At 35.1% G+C, this 27,835-nt stretch overlaps 2 protein-coding genes across 2 annotated transcripts in view; both read right to left on the bottom strand.

The window, feature by feature from the left end:
* Nucleotides 1-26,642, bottom strand: part of LOC136030830 (NFX1-type zinc finger-containing protein 1-like) — a gene marked incomplete in the record, with an annotated part of 128,153 nt that extends 101,511 nt beyond the window's left edge. Inside the window, 6 exon segments of the mRNA XM_065709875.1 lie at nt 305-406; nt 3,962-4,108; nt 9,483-9,623; nt 20,165-20,323; nt 22,828-22,861; nt 26,229-26,642. Coding sequence (XP_065565947.1) covers nt 305-406; nt 3,962-4,108; nt 9,483-9,623; nt 20,165-20,323; nt 22,828-22,861; nt 26,229-26,642 — 997 coding nt within the window.
* Nucleotides 26,643-26,978: 336 nt separating this feature from the next.
* Nucleotides 26,979-27,722, bottom strand: LOC136030829 (uncharacterized protein DDB_G0283697-like). The gene has a single exon (XM_065709874.1). The coding sequence runs from the start codon at nt 27,720-27,722 to the stop codon at nt 26,979-26,981; it is 744 nt and encodes a 247-aa protein (XP_065565946.1).
* Nucleotides 27,723-27,835: the final 113 nt, after the last annotated feature.

Below are 27,835 nucleotides of genomic sequence, written 5' to 3'. Positions count from 1 at the left end.
CTCAAGTTCGTTGGTGATAAAATTAGTTGTTAGTAGCAGTAGCAGTAATTTTCGGCTCAAACAAATTGAAAAATTACCGTAACTCGAGATATTTTCTTTTATTTACAAAAATTTCATTTCAAAGTATTGGCACATTTAAGTAATTTAACTTTTAGTTATTCTTTTTCAAGCTAGCCTATAAGTCGTTTCTAATTTCAACTTATTTTGCTATATATCTTTTTCTAACTCTTTAACGATTTTTCTATGAACTGGCATTAGGCCTGAGGTTTATATAAAAAAAAATAGGCAAAGTGCTTTGACCTACCATTACTAGAAGAGAAAAATCCAGCGTTACGTAAATACTTTAGCTTATCCAGCATTAGGGCTGCAGCAATCTTTTTTGCATCTTTCTTGCGACTTGAACAACCTGAAAGAATATGAATAAAGGAAAAAACAAATATAAACATAATCTATGTTAAAATAAAATAACAAAAGTCGTTTTACAGCGAAGCACCAAGAACAGGAAAATCAGGATTTTTTGAATTGGTTCAGTGGGAAGTTATACAACCATATGTACATTAAAAAAAAAATGAAAATTCGTACCTCAATTTTATTGAAATACACTTCAATATGCAGCTACCCAGTTTTTCATTATAGCAGATGCTGAATTGAAAAAAAGGAACGTGGTGTAAAAATTAGCTAAAAATAGGCTAAAAAAAGTGACTCGAAATAGCTTAGGATTACGAAGATGTACATTTTAGTCTGAAGGCGTAGTTGTGTTTTTGAATAAAATATTAATGCTTGACTTTTGACGGATGAAACACTTTGTCAAATTTAACTGATTAATTTCGCTTATCTATTTTCATTATTTAGCGTGGCATCCCTTATAAAATATGATAAGTCTAAAAATGTTCATAATTTTGGAACAGCCAAAGGATCAATTGTACAAAATAACGGTTTTCAAGTATGAGCAAATGTGTCCAGGATTTATTTTTCGATGATATTGGTACTTATCCATTATTTATTGCAAAAGCAAATACATCAGTAGCAAATCAGTTAATTTTAAAGGATAAAATAGACAGAATCAAATAGTTCGTGGTAACAAACTGTAGTAAGGAGCGACCCGGCTCAATAGTAACAAAAACTCTAAAAAATGTTGATGTTGATTTTAAATGTTGATGTTAAAAACTCTAAAAATGTTGATTTTAAATATATAAGTTTCGTTGAGACTTACCCATCAAAAGTTACGAGCCTGAGAAAATTTGCCTTATTTTAGAAAAAAGGGGGAAACGCATCTTAACGAATCACACCATCACAATAAAAAATCACACCATCAGATTCAGCGTATCAGGGAACCCTCCAGTAGAAGTTTCAAGCATCTATCTACAAAAATGTGGAATTTTGATCACGGATGATCACGGATGCGTGTTTATTTGTTTGTTTTTTTTTCCCCAAGGGTGATCCTATCGATCCATTGGTCCTAGAATGTCGTGTGAGGGCTCATTCTAACGGAAATGAAAAGTTCTAGTGCCCTTTTTAAGTGACAAAAAAAATTGGAGGGCACCTAGGCCACCTCCCACCCTAATTTTTTCCCAAAGTCACCGGATCAAGACTCTGAGATAGCCATTTTAATCAGCATAGTCGAAAAACCTAATAACTATGTCTTTAGGGACGACTTACTCCTCCACACTCTCCGTGGGAGGGGCTGCAAGTTACAAACTTTGACCAGTCTTTACACATAATAATGGTTATTGGGAAGTGTACAGACGCTTTCAGGGGGATATTTTTTGTTGGGGGATGGGTTGAGGGTTATGCGGGGAGATCTTTCCGTGGAGGAATTTGTAATGGGGGAAGAAAATTTCCATGAAGGGGACGCAGGATTTTTTAGCATTTTTTAAAGAACAATGAAAAATTAAATATGAACTAGTTTTTTCAACTGAAAGTAAGGAGGAAACTATGCCTATTCCCCCGCTCCTTTTTTCTCAAAATCGTCCGATCAAAACTATGAGAAAGCCATTTCGCCATACAAATAAATTAATATGCAAAGTTCGTTGTAATTATTGATGTGCGGAGAGCCAAATCAAAACATGCCTTAATTTAAAAACATTCAGGAATTAAATCAAAAAAAGTTTTTTTTTTAACTGAAAGTAAGGAGCGGTATTAAAACTTAAAACGAACAGAAGTTACTCCGTTCCCTCATCAACGCCCCGCTCTTTCCGCTAAAGTTTTTTTTACTGTTTTAAAAAGTAGAGTTGAGAGAAAGAGTCAAACTTTAGTGTAAAGAGCGGATCATTGAGGAGGGTTCAGCCCCTTTTATATACGGAGTAATTTCAGTTTGTTTTAAGTTTTAATATCGCTCCTTACTTTCAGTTAAAAAAAAACTTTTTATTTATATTGAAAAAGATTCTAAATTTACTTGAGCAAACAGTCTACCAAGTAATGGAAAAAAGTTCGTGATTTATTTTATTTTTTGTTCTGATTATATGTTGCGGTTGGGTCTGATGACATTTTGTGTGGAGTCAAATCGGCTTCAAAATATAAATCACTAAACAGCATAATTGTCTGTTTTATGAAACTACAATTCTTAGCCCATGGTTAGAGGAATTTTCATTGATACGAATAGTTCAAAAGTGTAAATTCAAAAATAAAGCTATTTTTAATAGTATTTAAAATATTTTAATTACTTAAATATTTAACATAATATTTAAGTTGTTCATTCAAGTAGAACATGTTTCTCTGACTAATATCTAACGAATAATCGTAAAATATGTTGAAAATATAATACTTTAGGAACTTTACAACACTTTAAAAACAAATTTGGGCTATACATTTGCACATTAAACGCGGCGGGGTAAATTATAGCGAGTATGCATGCAAAATGTATTAGGTACAACTATTCTGCATATTATGAAGGAAGAATTGTTTTCAAACTTCACAGTTTCCAAATACTTTACCCCCACCCTCCCCAATGCGCAAATATAAGGCCCAAATTATATGTTTCCCATCTGCTCTGTCGCTTCTCTTTGTCTTGTTTCACGCTAAGCTAAAAGAAACTAACGAAGAAACTGGTTTTACAGAGCGTCAATGGATGAAGAGCTTAAAATAGGCGCTATAACAGAAAAGTACCGTCAACTATAATTTTAAACATTTTAACAGCGGTAAAAAACATGTGAAAAAAAACAATCAATTTAATTTTTTAGTTTAAGGCAAAACAAACCAGTTTGGTGGATACTTCTATCTAGTTCAGTATCTTTCAAACTTATAGTTTTGGTACAATTGAGGCTTTCCTACAATCACAGGTGGTTTCAGGGGAGGGACAGAGGGGGCACTTACCACAGAAGAAGAAATTTTAGGGGCGCAAAATTTCAAATTAACAATCAAACACTTAAAATTATTTTCTAACTTTTGAAATTCCATTTTATTAAAATAAAGCAGGGGGCGCAGATAATAAATTAAAATAAGTAATAAATGATTGACCAAATAATAAAATAAAAATAATTAAATACTAATAATAAAAATAATTAATTTTAGATAATAAACTGAAAATAGTAAGAAATCATTTATTTTTTAATTAATAAATTGAAAATATTTACGCTAATACAATATTGTTTAAATTTGGCCTACAAACTCTGTGGGAGACAGGGGAAGAGGGGGGCTAATTTAGATTTAGCCCTGGGTGCAAGAGAAGCCAGAGCCCCCACTGTAATAATATGAATCTATAAATCGAAATTACAAATACCCATTACAAATGCCATACAAAAGGGAAAAAAAATTATCTAAATTTTTTCCGGAAGCCAGATCGGATTTAAAAAGAAAAACAAATACAGATATACACAGTCAAAATACATGCAAAGCTATCTTATATTCTACGATAAAAAAACACTTGCAGAGAAAGAAAAAGAGAAATTAACTTTAAAAAAACCTTCTTTTACTCTGCTTCTAGTAGTCTTAGTTTACAAATTGAATTGTGGAGGTGTCATACAGATGCTCCACTCCAAAATCAACAAAGGTTCAACCTCTCCATCTCCAATTAAAAGGTGTTTTGGCTCCGTTCCCGATCTAAGAAGTGCACTGGCCTCTGGATCTCTTGGCCTTAGTTTGACTAACTGTCCGAAAACGTGATCTTTACCTAGGTAAAATTCATCAAAATTATCCTCGAAACAAACTGACTTCTCGTCGACGATGTTCGTCACGCCAATTGACAATCCATTTTGCCTAGTTTATGGTAGTCCACTGCAATGTATGAGGTCTCAGAACTAAATCTGACCAGTCCCTGTGTTTGGGGAACTCTTTCCAACCATCTACTGTGTGCGTTACTGAGACCAGTTTCAACCACGAGATGCCAAGCAATGTGGCTGCCACACAGAGGTACATGCTTTTCAGATAAGACCGTGTGCGCACAGACGGTGTGAAAGATGGAGCTAAAATTCATTAAAATAAGCCTCGAATCAAACTGACTCCTCGTCGACGATTTTGTCACGCCAATTGACAATCTATTTTGACATGTTTACGGTAGTCCACTGCAATGTGTGAGGTCTCAGAGCTAAATCTGATCAGTTCCTGTGTATGGGGAAATCTTTCCAACCTTCTGTTGTGTGTATTACTGAGACCAATCTCAACCACGAAACGACAAGCAATGAGGTTGCCATAAAGGTACATGCTTCTCAGATAAGACCGTGTGTGCACAGACGGTGTGAAAGATGGAGGAGGAGGTCTTTTTGTTTGTACACTACACAATATACTTTATTCATGTCAGAATCTCCCAAACTCAGCAGGCAAAAAAGTTCTGTGGGTTAGGATAACTCTTGCAAATAACCCTCCAACCTGGCAGATCAGTAGCTACCTCGAAACCTTTCTTGATTACATTTGGGGTAAATACGGTAAGTCTGCCATCATCTTCCAAGGAGATTTCAACATTCAACATAGCGTATGTCTCTGCCACAAAAACATTGATAATGAGGGATCTGACTTGTATGATCTTTCTGTTTCGTATGGGCTTCATTTACTGGTTGAATTCGATATATACCCATAGTTCGAACGGATGATAATGTCTCAACTTTTTCCTTACAGATCACCAACATTCCGTTGAGGTAGAAGCTCATGCCTTCACAGGTGACCACGTTGCCGTAACAATCTTCGTGTTCCTCCCCCTATAAAGCGCGAGCCACAAATCTGGTGATACAAAAGAGGAGATTGGAATGGCTCAAGCATGGAAGCTCTGCACATGAATAATTAAAACGAAATTTGTATATTATTTTTTTTTGGCTAAATGGCTTTTTCATTGTTTTGATCTGACGATTTTTAGAAAAAGGAAAGAGGGGGGGAGGAGGCCCAGTTGCCCTCCAATTTTTTATTACTTCAAAAGGAAACTAGAACTTTTGATTTTTTACGAACTTTGTATTAGTAAAAAATATATATAAATTACGAAATAACTTACGTAACGAACTTCTATATTCGTATGTTTTATTACGTATATGAGGGGGGTTCGCCCCCTCATCAATACCTCGCTCTTTACACTAAAGCTTAAATTTTGTCCCAATTCCTCAGGAATGACGCCTGAATCACAAAGGCCGTAGAATAAATAGTTAAAGTACTAAAAATACTTTAGCGTAAAGAGCGAGATATTAGGAGGAGGTGAACCCTATATGCCTAATAATTTCTGTTCGTTTGAAATTTTAATGCTGCTCCGTACTTCCAGTTGAAAAAACTTTTATTTTTTCATTGTTTTTTTTTTAAATTATGCTACAAAATTCTGCACTTCCTTCATGGAAATTCTCTTCCCCCATGACAAATTCCTCCATAGAAATATCCCCCAACAAGGGCCCTCCCCCCAGCCCCTCCTCCTCCAACCAAAAAAATCCCCTGAAAACGTCTGTACACTTCCCAATAACCATTACTAAATGTAAACACTGGTCAAAGTATGTAACTTGCAGCCCTTCCCAAGGGGACTCTGGGGGAGTAAGTCGTCCACAAAAATATATTTATTATGTTTTTCTTCTGGTGACTTTGGGAAAAAATGAACGTGGGAGGGGGCCTAGGTGCCCTCAATTTTTTGGTCGCTTATAAAGGGCACTAGAACTTTTCATTTCCGTTATAATGAGCCCACTCACGACATTCTAAGACCACATATTCGATAAGATCACCTCTGGGAAAAAAACAACAAATAAACAACAAACAAATATACACGCTTCCGTGATCTGTCTTCTGGCAAAAAATACAAAATTCCACATTTTTGTAGATAGGAGCTTGAAACTTCTACAGCAGAGTTTTTTGACACGCTGACTCTGATGGTGTGATTTTCGTTAAGATTCCGTGACTTTTAGGGAGTATTTTCCCCTATTCTCTGAAATAAGGCAAATTTTCTCAGGCTTGTAACTTTTGATCGATAAGACTAAACTTAATTAAACTTATATATTTAAAATCAGCATTAAAATGCGATTCCTTTAATGTAACTATTGTTATCAAAATTCCGTTTTTTAGAGTTTCGGTTACTATTGAGCCGGGTCGATCCTTACTACAGTTCGTTACCACGAACGGTTTGAAAAACTTGATGTAGCGTCGAAGGCTATTTTCTACAAATGCATAAATTCACCTCCTTCTCTTGAGCTTCCTCTTAATATGCCCCTCATTGTCTAACCTACAAGGCGGACACAAAAGCACACAGCTCGGTCCAATGATCTCGAGATTGGTACACCAAGGAACAGAATATTTTGAAAAGCAGTTTCATTCAATTTTGCAGTTCGATCTGGAATGATCTTTCTAGGGAAGTTATCACTAAAATTTTCTCTGTTGACTATTTCAAAACAAGGTTTAACGGTCATAAAAACCTTGGTAAAACACTAGTGACAAGCCAGATATTTAACTGTACCTGGCGCGGCGAATTTAGGAATTAAAAAAGAGGGTATTTTAAATTTCAGCCGGATGCTTCTTGTGCAAAATTACTTTCTTCAACCCAAATTCCAGCTTCTTAAACAATACTCCCAACTAATTTTTAAACTTTACTTTGTACTAGATCCTTTATTTGCAAAGCGATTTCACCATCACCCATTCATCATCGATAATTCTAGATTCTCCATTATCAAATTTTAAAATCTCCAGTTTCTTACCAAACTGATTTTGCAACTTTCTTGGTAAAGTTGCATTCCAAAGAAAGGCTTTTAACTTATGGAAAACAGCTGCATTAATTATTTTTGTCGGCACAAGATTAGTGGAGAAGAAAAAAAACGACAATAAAATGTTTTAATACCATCTCTGGATTTGAAGAGCATAAACAGGGTACCATTATAATCTCCATGGTCAGAAACCCTCGACTGCAAGAATTATGCTTCGCTTCTGGATATAGAAGGAGAACAATTCGGACGTGAATACCAAAGTGTGTCAGTTTACTGATAATTCATCTTCTGACCACCTTAGCAGGTTGTTGCAACATTGCAGAGAGGATTTTGATGGCTCTTCATCGTATCTGGGAGCTTTTAGCAAATTAGTCTATATAACGCCGTCGTAAGGTGTCATATGGCACCACAAAAGGGACTTTGTGATCCCATTTTTGGAGTGGAAAGACTTTGAAGCATAAAATGGATATTAAAATAACACGCACGGAATAAAATACTTACTACTACTACCAATAACAACTCACTGCAGCACCAAGCAACCTGAGCCCAACAAGGCTACGCACGCTCCTCCTCAATCCCAACCTATTCAAAGCCTTTATATATACACCCTTCCAGGAAGTTAACATTTCCTTTAAATCTTTCTTTATGAAATCCTCCCAACCCAACCTCGGACGACCTGCTTTCCATTTATTCCTAATCGGTTGGCCAAAAATACTATATTCGGCAATCTGTCATCCTTCATCCGCAGAGCGTGCCCGAGCCATCTAAAGCTTTCCCTGATTATAGCCCTAGAAAGCGGGATTGAGCCACAATTTTCGTACAACCTACTGTTTGAAATACAGTCAGTCAGCCGGATACCCAGAACAATCCGTAGGCAATTTCTGTGGAAAACATCTAGCAAATCTTCATGCGCTTTTCAGAGTGCCCATGCTTCATAGCCATATTTGACATCAATCATCACTCTAGCTTCCAATTTTCTAATCTTGGTTTGCAGACTTATCTTCTAATTCTTCAAAACTCTTTTTAACTGTGATAAAACACTGTGTAAAAGTCCATCAAAATAATTCACATTAAGCAGGATTGAACGCAACCCTGGTTAATGCTTAATTAGAGGTTTACAGCAATTCCTTTTGGATACTCATTTTCCAGCCCTCTTATAAAGTGTAAACTAAAAAACGCTATGAAAAAATCTACCAACAAAAAAAAAGATTCAATTTCATTCGGAGATAACAACTAACAACAGTTAAATATCTGTATCTTAACATTTAAATATATATACAACAACGATTTTTTAGAAAATTTCGGAACAGTTTCGAGACTTTCTTTTCCCAGAAGGATCTAAAACGCTAATATATCCTGTTTGTATCTCTTAAAGTTCTCTAGCGCAAGCAAAGAACCGAGATATCATGGAAAGTTACACAAAAGTTCATTTGAAAGCTTGTGCTTACACCTATATGCTTAAAATAAAGTCTTCTTGACAACACCATCGTAGAGTGCCTTGTGGTGGCCAAAAATGTGAAGTTTTATGGTGTGTACCATTGAAATCTCCATGACCAAAACTCATTAACCAAATGTTTAAAGACTAATTCTTGAATGTTTGCTCTCCTTGTCCCCTTAATAAATAAAATAAAAAATCGGAATTTTCGAAAAACTACCCAGTAAACATTTTTTTTCATTCGAATTTAAAATTTACTAAGGAATAACGTTAAAAATGATTTATGCTTTTCTAACAATACATTGTTATAAAATATATTGTAATACAATAGAATTAATTGATCAAAATATATTTTCAAGAACTTCAAAAAAGAGTTTGAAATGCTTAAGTGCCCATTTTTTTCTCCAGTGCTAGTTGGGAACCGGGATACAAAGTAAAGAGTGGAAGTAAAGAGCGAAGCTGACATATTACAATAAATTTATTTGAACATATTATGCAAAGCTTAAACTGCGAAGCAGCTTATGAACATATTATCTAAAAAAACTGGTTTAAACAAACTAACTCTTGATATTTCTCTATTTTTTGTAGAATTCTGAAAAACCAGCACTTCACTGAAATCACAAAACCAACCCGACCAAACAAGATTATTGGCAGACAAGTTCTTATGTAACCCGCAGAAAATAAAAAGGTTAATTTACAAGGCTCTCTATTTTTCTTTACTAGCCATAAAATCTATAAATTTTCAGATATGACTTTAACTTTCTTTGAAACTCAAGCAAGCTCTGTTCTCAGTAAAGCCGTAGTTTTTCAGGATTATAAAAATGTAGGGAAATAGCACGAGTTAAATTATTATGGCTGTTTTGCAGATATATTCTGCAAAACCGTGAAGCAATGATATTACTCGTTTTAATTTTCATCTTCGTTCTTTGCTTCCATCAGTTCTTATTTAATAATACCTGAAGTAAACAGGTCTTCACCAATTTTGCACGTCATTGTAAACGTCATTCCATTAGATGGACCGTCAGCATTAACACACACATATTCCGGTTTAGGTAAGCCAATACTAAGTACTTCCTTATCCAGCTCACTCATGGGATCTAGAAAAAAGACAGTGGTTAAAAAAAGAAAAGAAAAAAGGATCGATCTTAGAGGAGCCAATAAAAATTGTTTTCTTAGCCCGAATATTTGTAAGACTTCAAAAAAATCCGTTACTAGAAAAAATTAGAAAAAAAACAACATGTTAAAAGCAACAGATAGAAATAATATCATTTAAAATATAATAACATAATTTTAAGATAATATAATATATAAAAATTTCAAGCATGTATTAAGGATATTTCCGAGTCATTATAGAATTTAGAACACAAGTGATCGAAAAGGTAGTCGCCTATTTGCATTTCCACATTTTTCTTCAACTGGCTTCAAAACTATGCAATCAACTATGCAAAACTAACAAAACAATTTTTCAAACGGATTGCGACCACTCTGGGACAGAAATAACTACACAAATCGTCAAAAGTTGAAGAGAAAAAAAACTCAAGCCCACTTGGGTAGCAATTTGATTCAGTCTTTTATAGGCAGCGCAATAGCGCTGCCTAAATAAAGAACGATATTGGCACGGTGTAATGTTTATTTTATATTTTATTTATTTATTTTTGGTTTTGTTTGTCTTAGACCAAATAAATTTGTATCGAAGGAGTAGAAACTTCAAAAAGGGCTCAATCGACTGGAAATTGTAAGGACTAGTGCCCTTTTCAAGAGTCAAAAGCGATTGGAGGCCGTTATTTCACCACACGTATCCAATCAAAATTTTTAGATCGCCATTTTTTTTCAACGTAGTTGAAAGATCTGAAAATTAGGTTTTGAGGATGACGACCCCCCCCCCCCCATCACAGTCCTCAAGCCAAAGAGTGTAAATTATACATTGGGGGCATATAAGGTTTTTTTTACAGAAAGCATTGTCGTAAAGACTTAAAAAGGGCCCATTCGATTGGAAACTGAGAGGATTTAGTGCCCTTTTCAATAGTCGAAAGTGATTGGGGGCGCATCAACCCCTCCCCACGCCCATAATTTCCCGAAACACTTCCGATCAACATTTTGATATATCCATTAAATCCAACGTAGTTGAACGATCTCGAAATTTAAGTATTTGAGGATGAACCCCCCCCCCCCAAAGCCCTCAGGACAAGGGTTGTAAGCAATATCCTTGGGGCATATAAAGTAATTAATACGAAGTATTGTATTAAAAACTTCGAAAAGGGTTCATTCGATTTGGAAATAAGAGATTACTTGAAAGTGATCGGAGGGCAAATCCCCACACGCCCATCATTTCCCCAAACACTTCCAATCAAAATTTTGAAATTGCCATTTTGTTCAACGTATTTCAAAGGTCCAGAAATTATGTCTTTGGGGATGACAAAACCCCTAGCCTTCAAGGGTAGGGTTGTAAGTAATGCCCTGGGGGGCATATAAGGCCTTTATAGAAAGTGCAGTCATATAAACTTCGGAGGGGGTCATTTTAATGTTAATCAGAAGTTCTAGAGCCCTTTTTAATAATCAAAGTAATCGAACGGCAGCTACCCCTCCATCACACACATAGACACATGCACTTCGTATTGTCCTGAAATACATCTAATAGACATTTTGAGATAGCCATTTTATTCAAAATAGTCTAAATATCATATAACAAGGCTTTTGGGGCTGAACCAAACCCCCAGAGGCGTTGGGAAAGGGTATATGCCTAGGGGGGCATTTAAGGTTTTATGGAAGGGATGGTTGTATAAACTTTAGAAGAGGCTGATTTGGTTGAAAATTGGAAGTTCTAGATCCTTGTAAAAAGTAAAAAGTAACGGAGAGCATTTACCCCCCTCGACAACCCCTCTTTCCACCAAACACATCTGATTGAAATTACAAGATAGCGATTTTATTCAAAATAGTCCAAAAAACATATAATAATGCCTCTAGGGTTGAGACAACCCCATAGCACCCTGGGGATAGAGTTGCAAGTTATGCCATGAGGGCATATGAGGTTTTCATGGAATGAGCGTTCGTACAAACTTCTGATGGAACTTATTTGATTTGAAATTAGAAGTTATAATGCCCATTTTAACAGTCAAGGTAATTTGAAAGCAACATCCCCCACCCTTCCACGCTCATCATATTATTACCCTTAACACCACCAACCAAATGTTGGAGACAACAATAAACTTTAGAGGTGGCTCATTTGGTTGATATTCGAAGTTCTAGTTCCCCTGTAAGAGTCAAAAAAGATGAAGATCAACTAGACTTACCCCCCCCCCCAAAAAAAAAAAACCGTCTTTTTACCGAATATATCTGATTGAAATTGTGCGACTGCAATTTTGTTTAAAATAGTCCAAAGAACATACAACAATGCCTCCAGGGTTGGAAAAATCCCTCAGAGCCCTGGAGCAAGGGCTTTAAGTTATGCCCTGTGGGAATATAAGGTTTCTATGGAATGGGTGGTCGTATTAAATTCAGGTGGATCTCATTAAATATTATATTGGAATTTATGGTGCAATTTCTAACAGTCAAAGTTATTTGAGAGCCCCCCCTCATACCCATCTTTTCCTATAACAAACATCCAAACAAAGTTTTGAGACATCCATTTTTTTCATCATTATTGAAAGGTTCAATAATTACATGTTCGGGGATGTCAGCCCCCCAGGACTCAGGGCAAGGGCTGCAAGTTATGCAATTCGTTCATTACTTACATATAATATATGTTTTTGAGAAAAGCTATGCTTATTTGACTTCTACTTTCTCAAAATACGAAGGACATTAAGATGAGTCTTTCAAGGAATGTTGAACTAATTCATAACATGTTATGTATATATGGTTTGTCAAAAAGGTGTATCTCAGGAATGACTGAATACATTAATTTGGAATTTTCAGGAAACGATAAGGGGGATGATCAATTGACCAAAAAGTAAAAATTTGCGAGCTACTACTTCAACTACTGCTGCTTCTACTCCTACCTCAAGTTCTTTTAGTACTACTACTATACTGATACTGATATAAGAACTTTTGCTGATACAGGCGTATCAGCAAAAATTTTGGAACGGCTTATCATATCAAGAGGAAACTTCAGGGATATCATGAGTGGAATGTTCAGTTGACCAGAATGTACCTGTTACTACTACTATTAATACTGCAACTACTACTGTCACTACTACCAACTACAAACTATTACTGCTACTACTGTTCCTACTATTACCACTACTACTATGATACTAAGTACAATTAAGGTTACACTTATGAAGGTAGATACATGACAGAATATTATAATTTCAAAGTTGCCCAGATCTCTGAGTGTGCTTCGCGGAGTTAAAAACTCATTCGATTGCTTTATTTCGCTATTTTTTACCCGTACATTTGTTATGGTTGCTCTGTATGGGTTAGTAATTATGTGTCCTGTTATAGAAAAATCCAAGATAAAGCCGTTAAACTTTTGTGAAACTTTGTTTACTCATAATATTAATGAACTTTAAACAAAGAATCTATTTTTTGATATTTCAAAAACAAGAGATTACCAAGTTGGTATTTTCACATTCAAATTTATCAATAATATTCTTCCCTCTTCTTTCGAGATTTTTTCTCCATTAATAGTGATCTCCATAGTACATGACCTCCATGATACACGAGGGGCATCAAATCTGGTACATCCATTTAATAGTACCGTTAGAGCTTCTTTTGTAGTTAGAAATTTTGCCCCCTCTGTATGGGATATTATTCCAATTGAAATAAGAAATTCGAGTCGGCTGGCATCCTTCAAGGCTGCAGTTAAGAGATTTTTCCTTCCAAAAGAAAAATATGCTTGCATATATATGTATGTAGTTTATATGTTTGTATGTAGTACTATGTAGAGTAGAAAAGATTGCCACCTGCTGCCAAAAAACCCTTTAGGGCTTTCTTAGCAAGTGCTGCAAAGTGTTTTGTATAGATTTTAAAAGTAAAATTTATCTTATCTATCTTATCTTAGAATATTGAGAAGGAATTTGAAATAAATCAAAATATGCCTACACTAAGCACATGCAGATTGTCATATGGGCTTATCTCAAGAATTGATTCGGGTATTAAAATGAAACTTTCAGAGAATATTTAAAGGGGAAGATCAATTTACAAAAAGTAATAGATGCGTATCACTACTAACACTAACACCCCTACTACTTTTCCCTATGCTACTACTGCTACTACTTCATCTACTACTTCAATTGTAACAACTTGTAAGGCTTTGAGTATTAAGGTAAAATGAGCGTAAAAGGGTGTCAAAAGCGCATTTAAACAATATTTTCGGTACAATATAACGTGTCAAGGTAAAACTTCCAGGGCATCATTAAAGCGATGTTCAACTGACCAAAAGACAATATGTAGATGCTACTACCACAATTAATACTGCTGCTACTACTAATACTACAACTGTTAATACAACACTAACACTAGAATTATTTTTACTATCACCTTAACTGCTGTGATAATAGTACTATTAAGGCTAATTCTATGAAGGTAAAATTTGACAGAATATTGATGACAAATGTGAACTAACAAAAGACACTATGTGCCTTTAGAATGACAAAATAGCTCATATTAAGAATTGATTTGTATGTTAAAATGGAACTCTCAGAGAATAATTAAAGAGGACAATCAATCAAACAGTTCGTGGTAACGAACTGTAGTAAGGAGCGACCCGGCTCAATAGTTACCAAAACTCTAAAATACGGAATTTTAGTACCAATATGTATATCAAAAGAATAGAATTTTTATGCTGATTTTAAATATATAAGTTTCATCAAGTTTAGTTTTACCCATCAAAATTTGATGAAAATTTTTCCTTATTTTCGAAAAAAAGGGGGGAACCCTCTAAAATTTATAGAATTTTAATAAAAATCGCACCATCAGATTCAGCATATTAGACAGCCCTACTGTAGCGGTTTCAAGCTCCTATCTGCAAAAATGTGGGATATTTGTATTTTTTGCCAAAAGAAAGATCACGGAGGCGTTTTTATTTTTTTATTTATTTTTTTCCCAGGATTGATCGTATCGACCCAGTGGAACTAGAATTTCGCAAGAGTGCTCATTTTAACGGCCTTTTTATGTTACCAAAACAGTTGGAGGGCAACTAGGCCCCCTCCCACACTCATTTTTTTGCCAAAGTCACCGGATCAAAATTTTTAGATAGCCCTTCTTTCAACATAGTCGAAAATTTTAATAACTATGTCTTTGAAGAAGACTTAACCCCCCAAAGTCCTCGGGGGAATGGCAGGAAGTTATGAACTTTGCCCATTGTTTACATATTGTATTGGTTACTGTCAAGTATACTGAAATTTTTAGGGAGTATTTTTTTCTGGTGGCAGGGGGGTCGAGGGAGGGGGTCACGTGAGATGAACTTTCCATGGAGGAATTTATCATGAGGGAAAGAGAATTTCCAAGAAGAGAGCTTTGGATTTTCCAGCGAAAAAACAATAAGAAATGAAATAAAAAACAAGTTTTTTCAACTGAAAGTAAGGAGCAACATTAAAGCTTAAAAAGGACAAATTATTACGTATATGAGGGGGGGTTTGTCCCCTCCTTAATACCCTACTCTTTACGCTTGATATTTCAAAAGAGTAATTTCAAAAGAGCTATTTATTCAATTTAAACGGCATTCATGATCCAGGAGTCATTCTTAACGAATTGGAACAAAATTAAAACTTTACTGTAAAGAGCGAGGTATGGACGAAGGGGCGAATCTCCTCATACACGCAATAAAAATATAGGAAAATAGAAGTTCCATAAACATAGGAAAATAGGAAAATAGAAATGTAAGTTAATTCGTAAGTTAAGCATATTTGTTACTAATTAAAAGTTTTTTTAAATAAAATTAAAAGTTTTACTGGTGTTTTTAAGTAAGCCAAAAAGTTGAAGGACAACAAGGCATTCTCGCTCGCCCCCTTTTTCTCGAAACTGTCCTATCGAAACTTTTGGAAATACATTTGGCCAAAAAAAAGGAAAATTAATACGCAAATTCCGTTTTAATTATTCATGTAAGGTGAGTCAAATTTAAAACATGCATTAATTCAAAAAAGTTCAGAATTTAAATAAAAAAAACAAGTTTTTCAACTGAAAGTGGGGAGTAACATTGAAACTTAAAGTGACAGAAACTATTACGTATATGAGGGGGTTTGTCTCCTCATCAGTACTTCGCTATTTCCGCTAAAATATTTTTAGTAACGTCAAAAGAGCTATTTATTCTAATTAAACAGCCTTTGTGATTCAGGGGTCATTCTTAAGGAATTGGAACCTAACTCAAACTTTAGTGTAAAGAGCGAGGTATTGACAGAGGGGGCAAAACGCCTCATATACGTAATAAAAAGATACGAATGTAGAAGTTCGTTACGTGGGTTATTTGTAAGTTATGTATATTTATTACTAATAAGAACGTTCGAAAATAAAATTAAGAGTTCTAGTGGCCTTTTTAAGTAACAAAAGAATTGAAGCGCAACTAGGCCCCCTCCCCTGCCCATTTTTTCTCAAAATCGTCCGATCAAGAGTTTGAGAAAGCCATTTAGCCAAAAAAAAGGAAAATTAATATGAAAATTATGTTTTAATTATTCGTGTACGGTGAGCCAAAATCGAAACCTACATTAACTCTAAAACATTCAGAAATTAAATAAAAAAAACAAGTTTTTCTAACTGACAGTAAGGAGCGACATTAAACCTTAAAATGAAAAGAAATCCCTCCGTATATGAAAGGGGCTGTCCCCTCCTCAACGCCCAGCTCTTTACGCTGAAGTTGGACTCTTTCTCACAGCTCTACTTTTTAAAACAATACAAACCTTAGCGCAAAGAGCGGGGCGTTGAGGAGGGGACATCCCCTTTCACATACGGAATAATTTCTGTTCGATTTAAGTCTTAATGTCGCTCCTTACTTTCACTTAAACAAACTTGTTTTTTTATTTAATTGACCTAAAGACATTATATGCGCAATACTACTAGTACTACTACTACTACAACCTTTACTAATTCCACCACTACTATTACTGTTGCTCCAACTACTAATTCCATCGCAACTACTTGCAAGGTTCAGAGCATTAAGATGAAAATTTCAAGAAGTATATGAATATACAAGTTAAAAAAGAGCAAATTGACAATATCATACCAATAGTTAATTGTATTAAGTTGAGTAGTTATACGACTGCTGCGACTACTATTACAACTCTATCTAAGATTATGAATGTGAAACTTTCAGAGAATATTTCTGTTGTTCAGATGACAACCTGTCAAAAGGGAATATCAGCAATATCTTAGGAACAGATTCGTGTGTGAAATTAAAACTTAAAAACGCTTGTTGTGAGGGTTGTTGAACTAACAAAAAGACAATATTTGCATCATAACATTGCTGCTTTTTCTCCTACAACTACTACTACTACTGCCACCATTATTATTACGGGTACTACTACTGCTACTAAAGCTAAGATTACTATTATTAACCCTACTCCTACTGCTACTACTATAACTACTGGTGCTACTAATACTCCTAATAAACCAAAGGGTGTCCAGGAGAAAATGTTGGGCAACATTGTAACTGAATTAAAATAAATCGAAAGACACTGTGTCCAAACAGGTTGTCAAGAGAACGTATCAGCAATGCTTCAGGACTGGTTGATGTTATTAAGTTAAAAATTTCATCGTGTGTTTAAGGGTATGTTGAAAAAAAGGTGCTATGTGCAAACTGCTACTAATGCTACAACTACTACTACAACAACTATTTCTACTACACAAGCTAAGAGTTTTAAAGTGAAGCTTTCAAGGAATATTTAGGCGGATGTCGAACTAAATCAAAACGAACTATTATCATGTAGATTGTCAATAGGGTGACAAAGCAATATCACAATAACGGCTTACATAATTAAGTTAGACCTTTCAGGGCAAGTTATGACAGACTTTGAATTAGCCAGAAGATACTATGTGTATGCTTTTGATGCTACTTTTACAGTTACTGTAACTAATGACACTAAGGGCATTATGTTTTTGCGCTGTTTGTTTATATGGTTTAATTCTTGTTGTAAATAAACATGTATCTATCTATCTCTCTAAGTTGAAACGTTTGGGGGAAGTTTCAATTAAACAAAAAAAAAAAATTATACGCATGCAAGTATTAAAAGGGAAATATAAGCACTACTCGATCATAGCAAGTAATATCATTGGTATTTAAAGGAGCTAATTTGACTGGAAATCCAAAGTTCTATTTACCTTTATGAAAGTCAAAAAGTGACTGGAGGGCAATCAGCCCTCCTCTTTAGCTCGTAATTTTCCAAAGACTTCCAATCAAAATTTAAGATAGCCATTTTGTTCAGTATAGCTGAATGGTCTTGTAAATGTATCTGTAGGGCTATTGCATAGGTCGACCCCGCAGTTATGCAATTTGCCCATTAGGTTTAAAAACTAAATGCTGCCTCAAGATTAAATGGAAAAGCACTGTGTATATGCTGATTGCCAATAAGACATCTCAGCAGTATCCCAAGAACAACGGGAGGTATTATGTTCAAACTTTCGGGGCTGCTTCTATTGCTACTTCTGCTTTTAAAATAAAACAGAATCAAAACAGTGTAAGTGTATACAAGCTGTCAAAGAGCATAGGTAGATTTTTTGGCGACCTGTAACAAGCTTAATTTACAAGTTACCTAGACGAGGTTTAAAGTTAAATTAAACACTACTATTTGTGTTCAGATTTTTGAAAGGGCGTATTTTGTTAGAAATTGCTGAAAACTTTTCTTCAGCATACATATAACAGGCCAGTCTATAAATTCTTAAAGAAAAGCCGAAAAGATTCAAACTATTATTTTCTTTTTACCTGTAAAGACTACGCCAATATAAAACGAACAGAAATAAATAAAAAAAAAAAAATTATCCGCAAAATTTTTGCGGAAAAGAATTCCATTACAACAAAAATGAGCACAAATAAAATCAAATAATATACCAAAAATAAAACTACCAGAAATCAGTATCCGTAAATAAATGAACTCAAACCGAGCAGAAATTCACATGAGTAGGGCTCAAAACTCGTATGCCTTCCAAGGCCAGAACACATGGAACGTGGGATGAGAAACTGAACCAAGAGCCCAAAATTGCGCTTGGAGATTAAATATATAAGCCCCAAAGTTCAGATATACGGAGCCTTAAACTTTGAGCCTTTCCTCGTTGTAAGTTTAGTTTTAACCGGAATCGACGGACGGACCAGATTGCTTTGATCGTAAATTTAAGTTTAATGAGTTGGCTCCACCATTTCGATTTTAAAAATAAGAAACAGTACTTGCCAACTAGGTATAAATCAAGTCCATTATTAGTACTATTGTATAATCGATACAAACTGGTCATTGCCAATGTACCGTAGTGCAGTGGCACCAGTATACTAAAACATTCAAGAATTTGTACCATAAACATCAAATAGAAAATAATGCTAAAGGACTGTATAATACGACCGTTGACCAGTGGGCTTACGGACCCACAAGAAAATTTTCTGCTTAATAACTGCGAACAATGTTTCTGATTCGGCCTCATTTCGGTTACAGGTCATGGAATTACTATTTTAGGGGAATGTTTCTACAATTTAGCTTAGAACCACAGAAATTGTTGTCAAAACAATTTTATGCAAGCATCTAACATTTTCTTGTGTTTTAGGAGTGGACGCGTCTCGAAAACATGACATTTTACAGGAACCAATAAGGAATAGAATTATCACTGCAAAAATTTTAAACTAAAGCACTAGAGGAGAGAGATGGACAGCAAGAAAAGTAATCTATTAATGGAAAATGGTCACTCAACAGGGGTCCCTGAGGACGAAAGGCGTGGCCACAAATGTTGCCTTGTTCAGTGAGGATGGTAGCCTAGGCAAGGCTCGGGAAATCCGATGCAGGAAAAGCCCAGAGGGGCCGGGAAATGGAGGTACGGATACAAGCCAATTGAAAAGACCTCCGGCAAAATACCGGGAACTAGACGCATGGACGTCTAAAAAAGCGTTGGGCATATCAACTAGACTAGAACAATGGATGTATCAGGAAAAGATTCAGATGTAACTGAACTAGACACACCGGATGCGTCGGAAGAAAGTTGAGGATTAAATTTATTTTTCAAACTCGAGAAAACGAGTAAAGGCAGCGTGTGAAAGTTGTTATACTTGTCTACGTAAATAAAATACTTCAGGCCATTTACTCCACATTAGGATAAACACATAAGCCAATCTATCCATTTAGATAGTTAGAATTGATATGCTGGTCCACTTCCATCTACAATCAGTTGCGCTGGTGTGCCAGTACGTTATATATTGATACCTATTGAGTCTCAAAACACCCCTCAGGTCTTGTCTTAGATCAATTATTAGTTGTGCAGCGGTAATAAAGCACTTACTACCAATAGCTCGAAAATAAATTACTAGTCATCAAACGAGGCAAAGGTAATTGAAATGTCAAGGAGCAATCACGTTCTGTCAACCAATATATGTCCTAAAGGGAGTCGTGAAGTAATTGCACAGGACTCCATTTAGGGAACGTGCTGGTAAACTGAAAAGTGAAAATTCAACAATAAACCCTACGACGCTAGGACAGATAAAGCGATACGGCAAAGTAGATCAAGTCATACTTACTAGGAGGAGGGTGTAGTTCTTCACTTGGATTCGAGTTCCCACTATTTTGATTAGCAGGACCACTATTGAATCTGGGAGTAGCTTGACTACAATTCCCCTTGTCTTCCCTTTGGTGCACAGATTTGGGTTTATGCACTACAGTCTTCTGCATTGTTTCTTCTAAAAAAAAAAAAAAAAAAAAAAAGTTAAAAACCTCTTATTAAGCATGCAGCGAAATTTCATATTAAAAGAAGTTGATTGAGACAACATACGAAGCATTTTAGTTTTAACTTACGCCCAATTAAGTAACGTCTCCCTTGAATCAATTAGAGTCTTTTATACAAATTGCATTGCAATCGGATCCCTGAAGTCCAAACATTGTAGCTGCAAACAGGTGGAGGAGGAAAGACAAAAACACCCTCCAATTTGTTTTAAAATGCCTCTTAAGAATATTTCCCATTCAACACAAACAAACTTCCATACTATTTTAAGATCTGAAAATACTTATTTTCATGCCCCCCTCCAACGAACTAGAAATTTCTCTTGTGAACCACATTAATTAATAGCAAACCCAAACAAAAGTCAAAGCATATTATGAATTGTTCTTCAGGTTATTGGAGACGTGAAAAAAAACACCCGAATTTAGAGAAAAAAAAACTGTGAAGCGGTATTTTAGTTTAAACTCTATTATTCAACAAATGTCATATGCTGACATACATGCAAAAATTTCTATCAGTTTGTTGTACTGAACTATAAGTAACAAGCGGTTCAGGTTAATAGTAATCGAAACTGTAAAAAAGTAATTTGGTATCATTAGATACACCAAAAGAATTAGCTTATTATTCTGATTCCAAATATAAAAGATTCATCAAGTTTAGTGTTACCCATCAAAAGTAAGGAGTCCGAGAAAATTTGCCTGATTTTTCACAAAGAAAGGAAACGTAAATAAAGTTCCCTTTCTAAGGAAAGGGAATCCCCTATAGTAAAGAAAACTGAATGAAAATCCCTCCATCAGATTCAGCTTATCAGAGAACCCCACTGCAGAAGTTTCAAGCTCCTATATAGAAAAATGTGGAATTTTGATTTAATGCCAGAAGAAAGATCACGGATTTCCTCCGGTTTTTTCCCCAGGGTGATTGTATTGAAATAGTGATCGGGAGAGGATGCATTCAAACGAAAACTAAAGTGACCAAAAAGATTGGAGGGCAACTAGCCCCCTCCCACGCCCCATTCCCCCCAAAGTTGTCTGATTAAATTTTGAGATTGTTATTTTATTCAGCAGAATTGAAACATGCAATAGCTATGTCTTTAGGACTAAAATACCCCCCCCCCTCGAGAATTCTTGGGAAGAGGCCTGAAAGTTAAAACATTTTTCTGTTGTTATTTTGAAGTTTGCATACATTTTTCGAGTGGAGAGGGTGAATTTTCTGCTGGGGGGATTTTCCACAGGAAAAATTTTTCGTGGGAAAGGAAGTTTCCAGGGGTGGAGTTTTCAGAAGAAATGATCGGGAATGTTATCGGGAAATACAAAGAGAATTTCTTGGGTGTGTTTCTATAGGGAGAATTTTCCAAAGGGAGCAAGAATTTTCGGGGTGAACTTTCCAGGAGAAATTTTACACACGGGGATTTGACTGAATTCCTATACAAAATTATTTTATTCTCTAACTTCTTCTTTGCCAACTCAATTTTGCATGCGGAGATGTTCCATGGGGAGTATTCGGAGAATATTTTCAGTGTTTCTGGATTTCCGAGAAAAACTTTCTAGGACGGGAGATTTCCAGAATTATTGGGAGAACGATTAGAAATTGAAGTCTTTCTCTAATGAAAGAATGTTAAGGACAATTCTTCTGGCTGAATCGTCCACAAGAAATTTTATGGCGTGGGGAATTTCAGTGAGGATGGAATTGCCCAGAGGGAATTTTACAGGGGAATTGCACAGAAGGAATTCTATGGGAAGGTTATTTCACGCGGGAGGAACTTTCCACACAGGTGTTTCCGTGAGGGGAGCAAATTCTTCATGAAGGGTGACTCAGACTAACCGGCATTATTTAAAAAACGGTCAAAAAATTAAATATTTTTTTTTAACTGAAAGAAGGAGCAACATTACAATTTAAAAGGGACAGAATATATTCTGCATATGAAGGGGGTTGCCCCATTTTCAATACCTTGCACTTCAGGCCAAAGCTTGATTTTCGTCCCAATTCTTTAAGAAGAACTTTTGAAACACAAGGGCCGTTTAAACAGAATAATAAGCTTTATTAAAAGTTACAAAAAAAGCTTTAGCGTAAAGAGTGAGGTATTGAGGAGGAACAGCCCCCCTCATATATGAAATAATTTCTGTTACTTTTGAGTTGTAGTGTTGCTACTTACTTTCAGTTGGAAAAACTTGTTTTTTTTACTTAATAAATACAAGAAACAATGGGCGTCAATTCATGAAAATTAAGGGGATGAGAGCCAAAATGCATTTTTCAAAATCAGGTGGGGCAGAATTGTCATTATGTTGAATGAAGATGAAAGAAAAAGCATTTTTCTATGAAAATACCTCAAAAAGGAAAGGAATCTAGGAAATTTAGGAAAAGAAAAGGAAAAATGAATATTTCCAAATCTAGGAAGGGACGACTAGCAAATATAGATGTGTGATACAGCCTCCCAACCCCCTCTAATTGGCATCGCTGAACATGTACCTATAATCCCATAAAGATTTTCTGTAACATATACCTATTTGGATACTTACATGTTACAAAAAATTAAGCAAAAACACTTGTTCAATGCTTTGTTGAAATTATAACCTGTTTTTTCTAGCTTAATTTTTCGTAAACAGAAAAGCAGCGTGGTCTAAGAAACTATATACTTACGTGCTATAGCAACCACACCAAAAAAGTTAGGTTCGGTTAACCCAAATGAAATATACCAAAAGCTGATGAAAATATAATACCTTAGTAACAAAATTATTGAACCTACAACAGAGAATTGGAGAAAACAGGCCGCTCAGAACGCACTATATTAAATACCTAACATAACCAACTTTATATATAAAATATTTAATTAAAAAATACCTGAGCAGTAGCTGATCTCATGGAGACTAAGCTAATTATCTCCAAATGCAGACAGATAAACTAATTTTACTCAGATCAAGAACAACAGTCCGGTCACTATAACACGTAAGTACCATTATTGTTCAGTTTTATTACTAAAATTCCAACAAAAACTTTTTTTTTTGATAAATCAATGATCTTTAAACAATTCGTAAGTAGTATCCTTTCAACGAATACTAGCAGGCCCGTAAGGGGTATACTATTAGAGCTGCTACCCCTCGTATCCCTTCAAAGAATATGAGCAGAGCCCTATCCCGATGTACTATTGGAGTAAGTAACCCCTCGTATCCACTCAGCAACTACTAGCATGCCCATATGAGGCAATATTCCTGACGGCCAGTACCACCCTTTAAAGCAATCGGCCAGTACCCCCATTACCACGAGTGGATACCAAGGAGATATACATGATCGTGATAAGCAAAAACGACAGAGTAAAATGTATGCTATATCATAGGACCCCCGTTTACAAATGTTTAATAATGAAGTTAAAGCAATAAGCATCTTTAAGCTTAACCAATCTTTATTTCTAGACTTGCTACGAGAAGCATTCTCACTAATAGTTTTAAACTAAGCTATGATGGATGAAAATATTGAAGTTGAAATATCATTTACTGCATTTGTAGCATCTGTAAAGGCCCTTATTTTCAAATAGTAAGCTTCAGACATGACATAACCCCCCAAAAGGGCAAAAAAAAACCAAGTCTCGAAGTACCAAGAAAAGAATTTGTTTGGAATTAATATTACGAGAGTATTGTATGGTGTTGGGATCTCCATGAAGCCAAAAAGCAATGTTCGGGAGGGGGGTCTAAATAAAAGATTTGTACTCCAAGCATAATGTCGAAAATCAATTTGGAGGTGAAAAGCTGTTATTTTTTTCTTTTAAGTCTCAAAAAGTCATTATGTATACTTGTAACACACAATTCAGCTATGTTATAGTCTATTTTTGTTCTAGATACAACATCAATAACAAGGTGATTGGAGGATGTCACCAAGATGATTGGAGTATATGACGCTGGAGTATATCATGGGATGGAGCATACCACCCCATGAAAGCTCGAAATCACAAGGACGGTCTCAGAAAAGGAGGTATAGCATACTAGAAAGATATCACAAAGAGAAAAATAGAAGATCAAGAAAAGCCGGGTTCCCCAAAAGGAATTCTTCATATTCCTTATGAAACAAGAGAGAAGATTCATATAAAAGTAATATGGCATAAAAGAATTCATCATCGTTCTGGAAAAACCCGAATTTATTATTGTATGCCAAATCTCGCTACTGATGGAATTTATAAAAATGTTTTGGCGTTTATATTGTGAAAAATATATGTACTCCAAGCATAAAGTCGAAAATCAATTTGGGGGTGAAAAGATGTCAATTTTTCCTTTAAGTTCCTTTAAGACATGATGTATACTTGTAAAACATAATTCAGTTATGCTATATTTTTTTTTATTCTAGATACTACAACGATAACTTCCAAGATGATTGGAATATATGACACTGGAGTGTACCATGGGGTGGAGTACATCATCCCATGAAAGCTCAAAAGCACAACGATGGTCTCGGAAAAGGAGATAAAGTATAGTAGAAAGAGATCACGAAGAGAAAAATAGAAGATCAAGAAAAGCTTCACATTCCTTATGAAACAAGAGAGAAGATTCATATAAAAGAAATATGGCATAAAAGAATTCATCATCGTTCTGGAAAAACCCGAATTTATTAATGTATGCCAAATCTCGCTACTGATGGAATTTATAAAAATGTTTTGGCGTTTATATTGTGAAAAAAAATATCTGTACTCCAAGCATAAAGTCGAAAATCAATTTGGGGGTGAAAAGATGTCAATTTTTCCTTTAAGTTCCTTTAAGACATGATGTATACTTGTAAAACTTAATTCAGTTATGCTAATTTTTTTTTATTCTAGATACTACAACGATAACTTCCAAGATGATTGGAATATATGACACTGGAGTGTACCATGGGGTGGAGTACATCATCCCATGAAAGCTCAAAAGCACAACGATGGTCTCGGAAAAGGAGATAAAGTATACTAGAAAGAGATCACGAAGAGAAAAATAGAAGATCAAGAAAAGCCGGGTCCCCCGAAAGGAATTCTTCCCCTTTCTTGAGAAACGACAGAGAGGATTCGTATAAAAGAAATATGGCATACAAGAATTCATCATTGTTCTGGAAGAACTCCAATTTATCAATTTATGTCAAATTTCGTTACTGATGGCACTTATAAGAATGTTCAGGCTTTTAAATTTGCAATTAAAGTTTTTTAAATTTTTTTACCATTATGTGAGTGTCTATTTTTTGAAGGGAGAAATACGACAATAGGTTGTTGAATTCGTAAAAAAATCAGACTTAAATCAGGGATTTGTCTTGCAACTGTCCTGTTTTAAGGAAATGTTTCATCTTACACGGTAGAGACAAAGTTTAAATCAAGGAATATACCCTGAGAAACATTGATTGTTTTTGAAAACTAAAAGGATTTCTGACACATTTATATTAGAATTGGGTATGGTGTGCTAGTATTGAGATTGACAAAGTCATTTTGAAATGATTTCTTGAATGCCTCGCAGTTTACGCTAAGAGGTAAAACCAAGACCAGAGGAGTTTTTTGAGATTTTAAGTAGGCCAGAGTTTATTTTTCTTATTAAATGCTTATAGCATGAAAAAAACGACTATTGAATGCTTCGCTGTTTACGATAAGAGGTGAAATAAGGACCAAAGGAGTTTTGAGATTCTTCATAGGTGAAACTTAATTTTTCTTTAATGACATTCTGATACCATGAGAAAGAACAAATATTGAATACCTCTCTGTTTGCGATAAGAAGTGAAACCAGAACCAGAGGATTTTTTTCAGATTTTTCATGTGTCAGAGATGCATCAATTGGACACTTCTTTTATTTTTGGTGATTCAACTACATAGTAAGGAGCTAAATTACTTGTGTGTCTGATTGTCTGTTTGCTTGTCTCTCTTACTGTACCTGTGTGTCTGGACGGATGTTTGCTTGTCCCCGTGTCTGTGTTTGTAGGTTCTTTTTATCTCTCTCTCTCTCTCTCTCTCTCTCTATCTCTATCTCTATCTCTATCTCTATCATCTCTATCTCTATCATCTCTATCCCTATCATCTCTATCTCTATCATCTCTATCTCTATCATCTCTATCTCTATCATCTCTATCTCTATCATCTCTATCTCTATCATCTCTATCTCTATCATCTCTATCTCTATCATCTCTATCTCTATCATCTCTATCTCTATCATCTCTATCTCTATCATCTCTATCTCTATCATCTCTATCTCTATCATCTCTATCTCTATCATCTCTATCTCTATCATCTCTATCTCTATCATCTCTATCTCTATCATCTCTATCTCTATCATCTCTATCTCTATCATCTCTATCTCTAAATCTCTATCTTCTATCTCTATCATCTCTATCTCTATCATCTATCTCTATCATCTCTATCTCTATCATCTCTATCTCTATCATCTCTATCTCTATCATCTCTATCTCTATCATCTCTATCTCTATCATCTCTATCTCTATCATCTCTATCTCTATCATCTCTATCTCTATCATCTCTATCTCTATCATCTCTATCTCTATCATCTCTATCTCTATCATCTCTATCTCTATCATCTCTATCTCTATCATCTCTATCTCTATCATCTCTATCTCTATCATCTCTATCTCTATCATCTCTATCTCTATCATCTCTATCTCTATCATCTCTATCTCTCATCTCTATCTCTATCATCTCTATCTCTATCATCTCTATCTCTATCATCTCTATCTCTATCATCTCTATCTCTATCATCTCTATCTCTATCATCTCTATCTCTATCATCTCTATCTCTATCATCTCTATCTCTATCATCTCTATCTCTATCATCTCTATCTCTATCATCTCTATCTCTATCATCTCTATCTCTATCATCTCTATCTCTATCATCTCTATCTCTATCATCTCTATCTCTATCATCTCTATCTCTATCATCTCTATCTCTATCATCTCTATCTCTATCATCTCTATCTCTATCATCTTCTCTATCATCTCTATCTCTATCATCCTCTATCTCTATCATCTCTATCTCTATCATCTCTATCTCTATCATCTCTATCTCTATCATCTCTATCTCTATCATCTCTATCTCTATCATCTCTATCTCTATCATCTCTATCTCTATCATCTCTATCTCTATCATCTCTATCTCTATCATCTCTATCTCTATCATCTCTATCTCTATCATCTCTATCTCTATCATCTCTATCTCTATCATCTCTATCTCTATCATCTCTATCTCTATCATCTCTATCTCTATCATCTCTATCTCTATCATCTCTATCTCTATCATCTCTATCTCTATCATCTCTATCTCTATCATCTCTATCTCTCTATCATCTCTATCATCTCTATCTCTATCATCTCTATCTCTATCATCTCTATCTCTATCATCTCTATCTCTATCTCTCATCTCTATCTCTATCTCTATCTCTATCTCTATCTCTATCTCTATCTCTATCTCTATCTCTATCTCTATCTCTATCTCTATCTCTATCTCTCTCTCTCTCTCTCTCTCTCTCTCTC

This window comes from Artemia franciscana, chromosome 9 (genome assembly GCF_032884065.1).
Source record: "Artemia franciscana chromosome 9, ASM3288406v1, whole genome shotgun sequence".
Classification (NCBI taxonomy): Eukaryota; Metazoa; Arthropoda; class Branchiopoda; order Anostraca; family Artemiidae; genus Artemia; species Artemia franciscana.
This window is presented reverse-complemented; position numbering and strand designations above follow the sequence as displayed.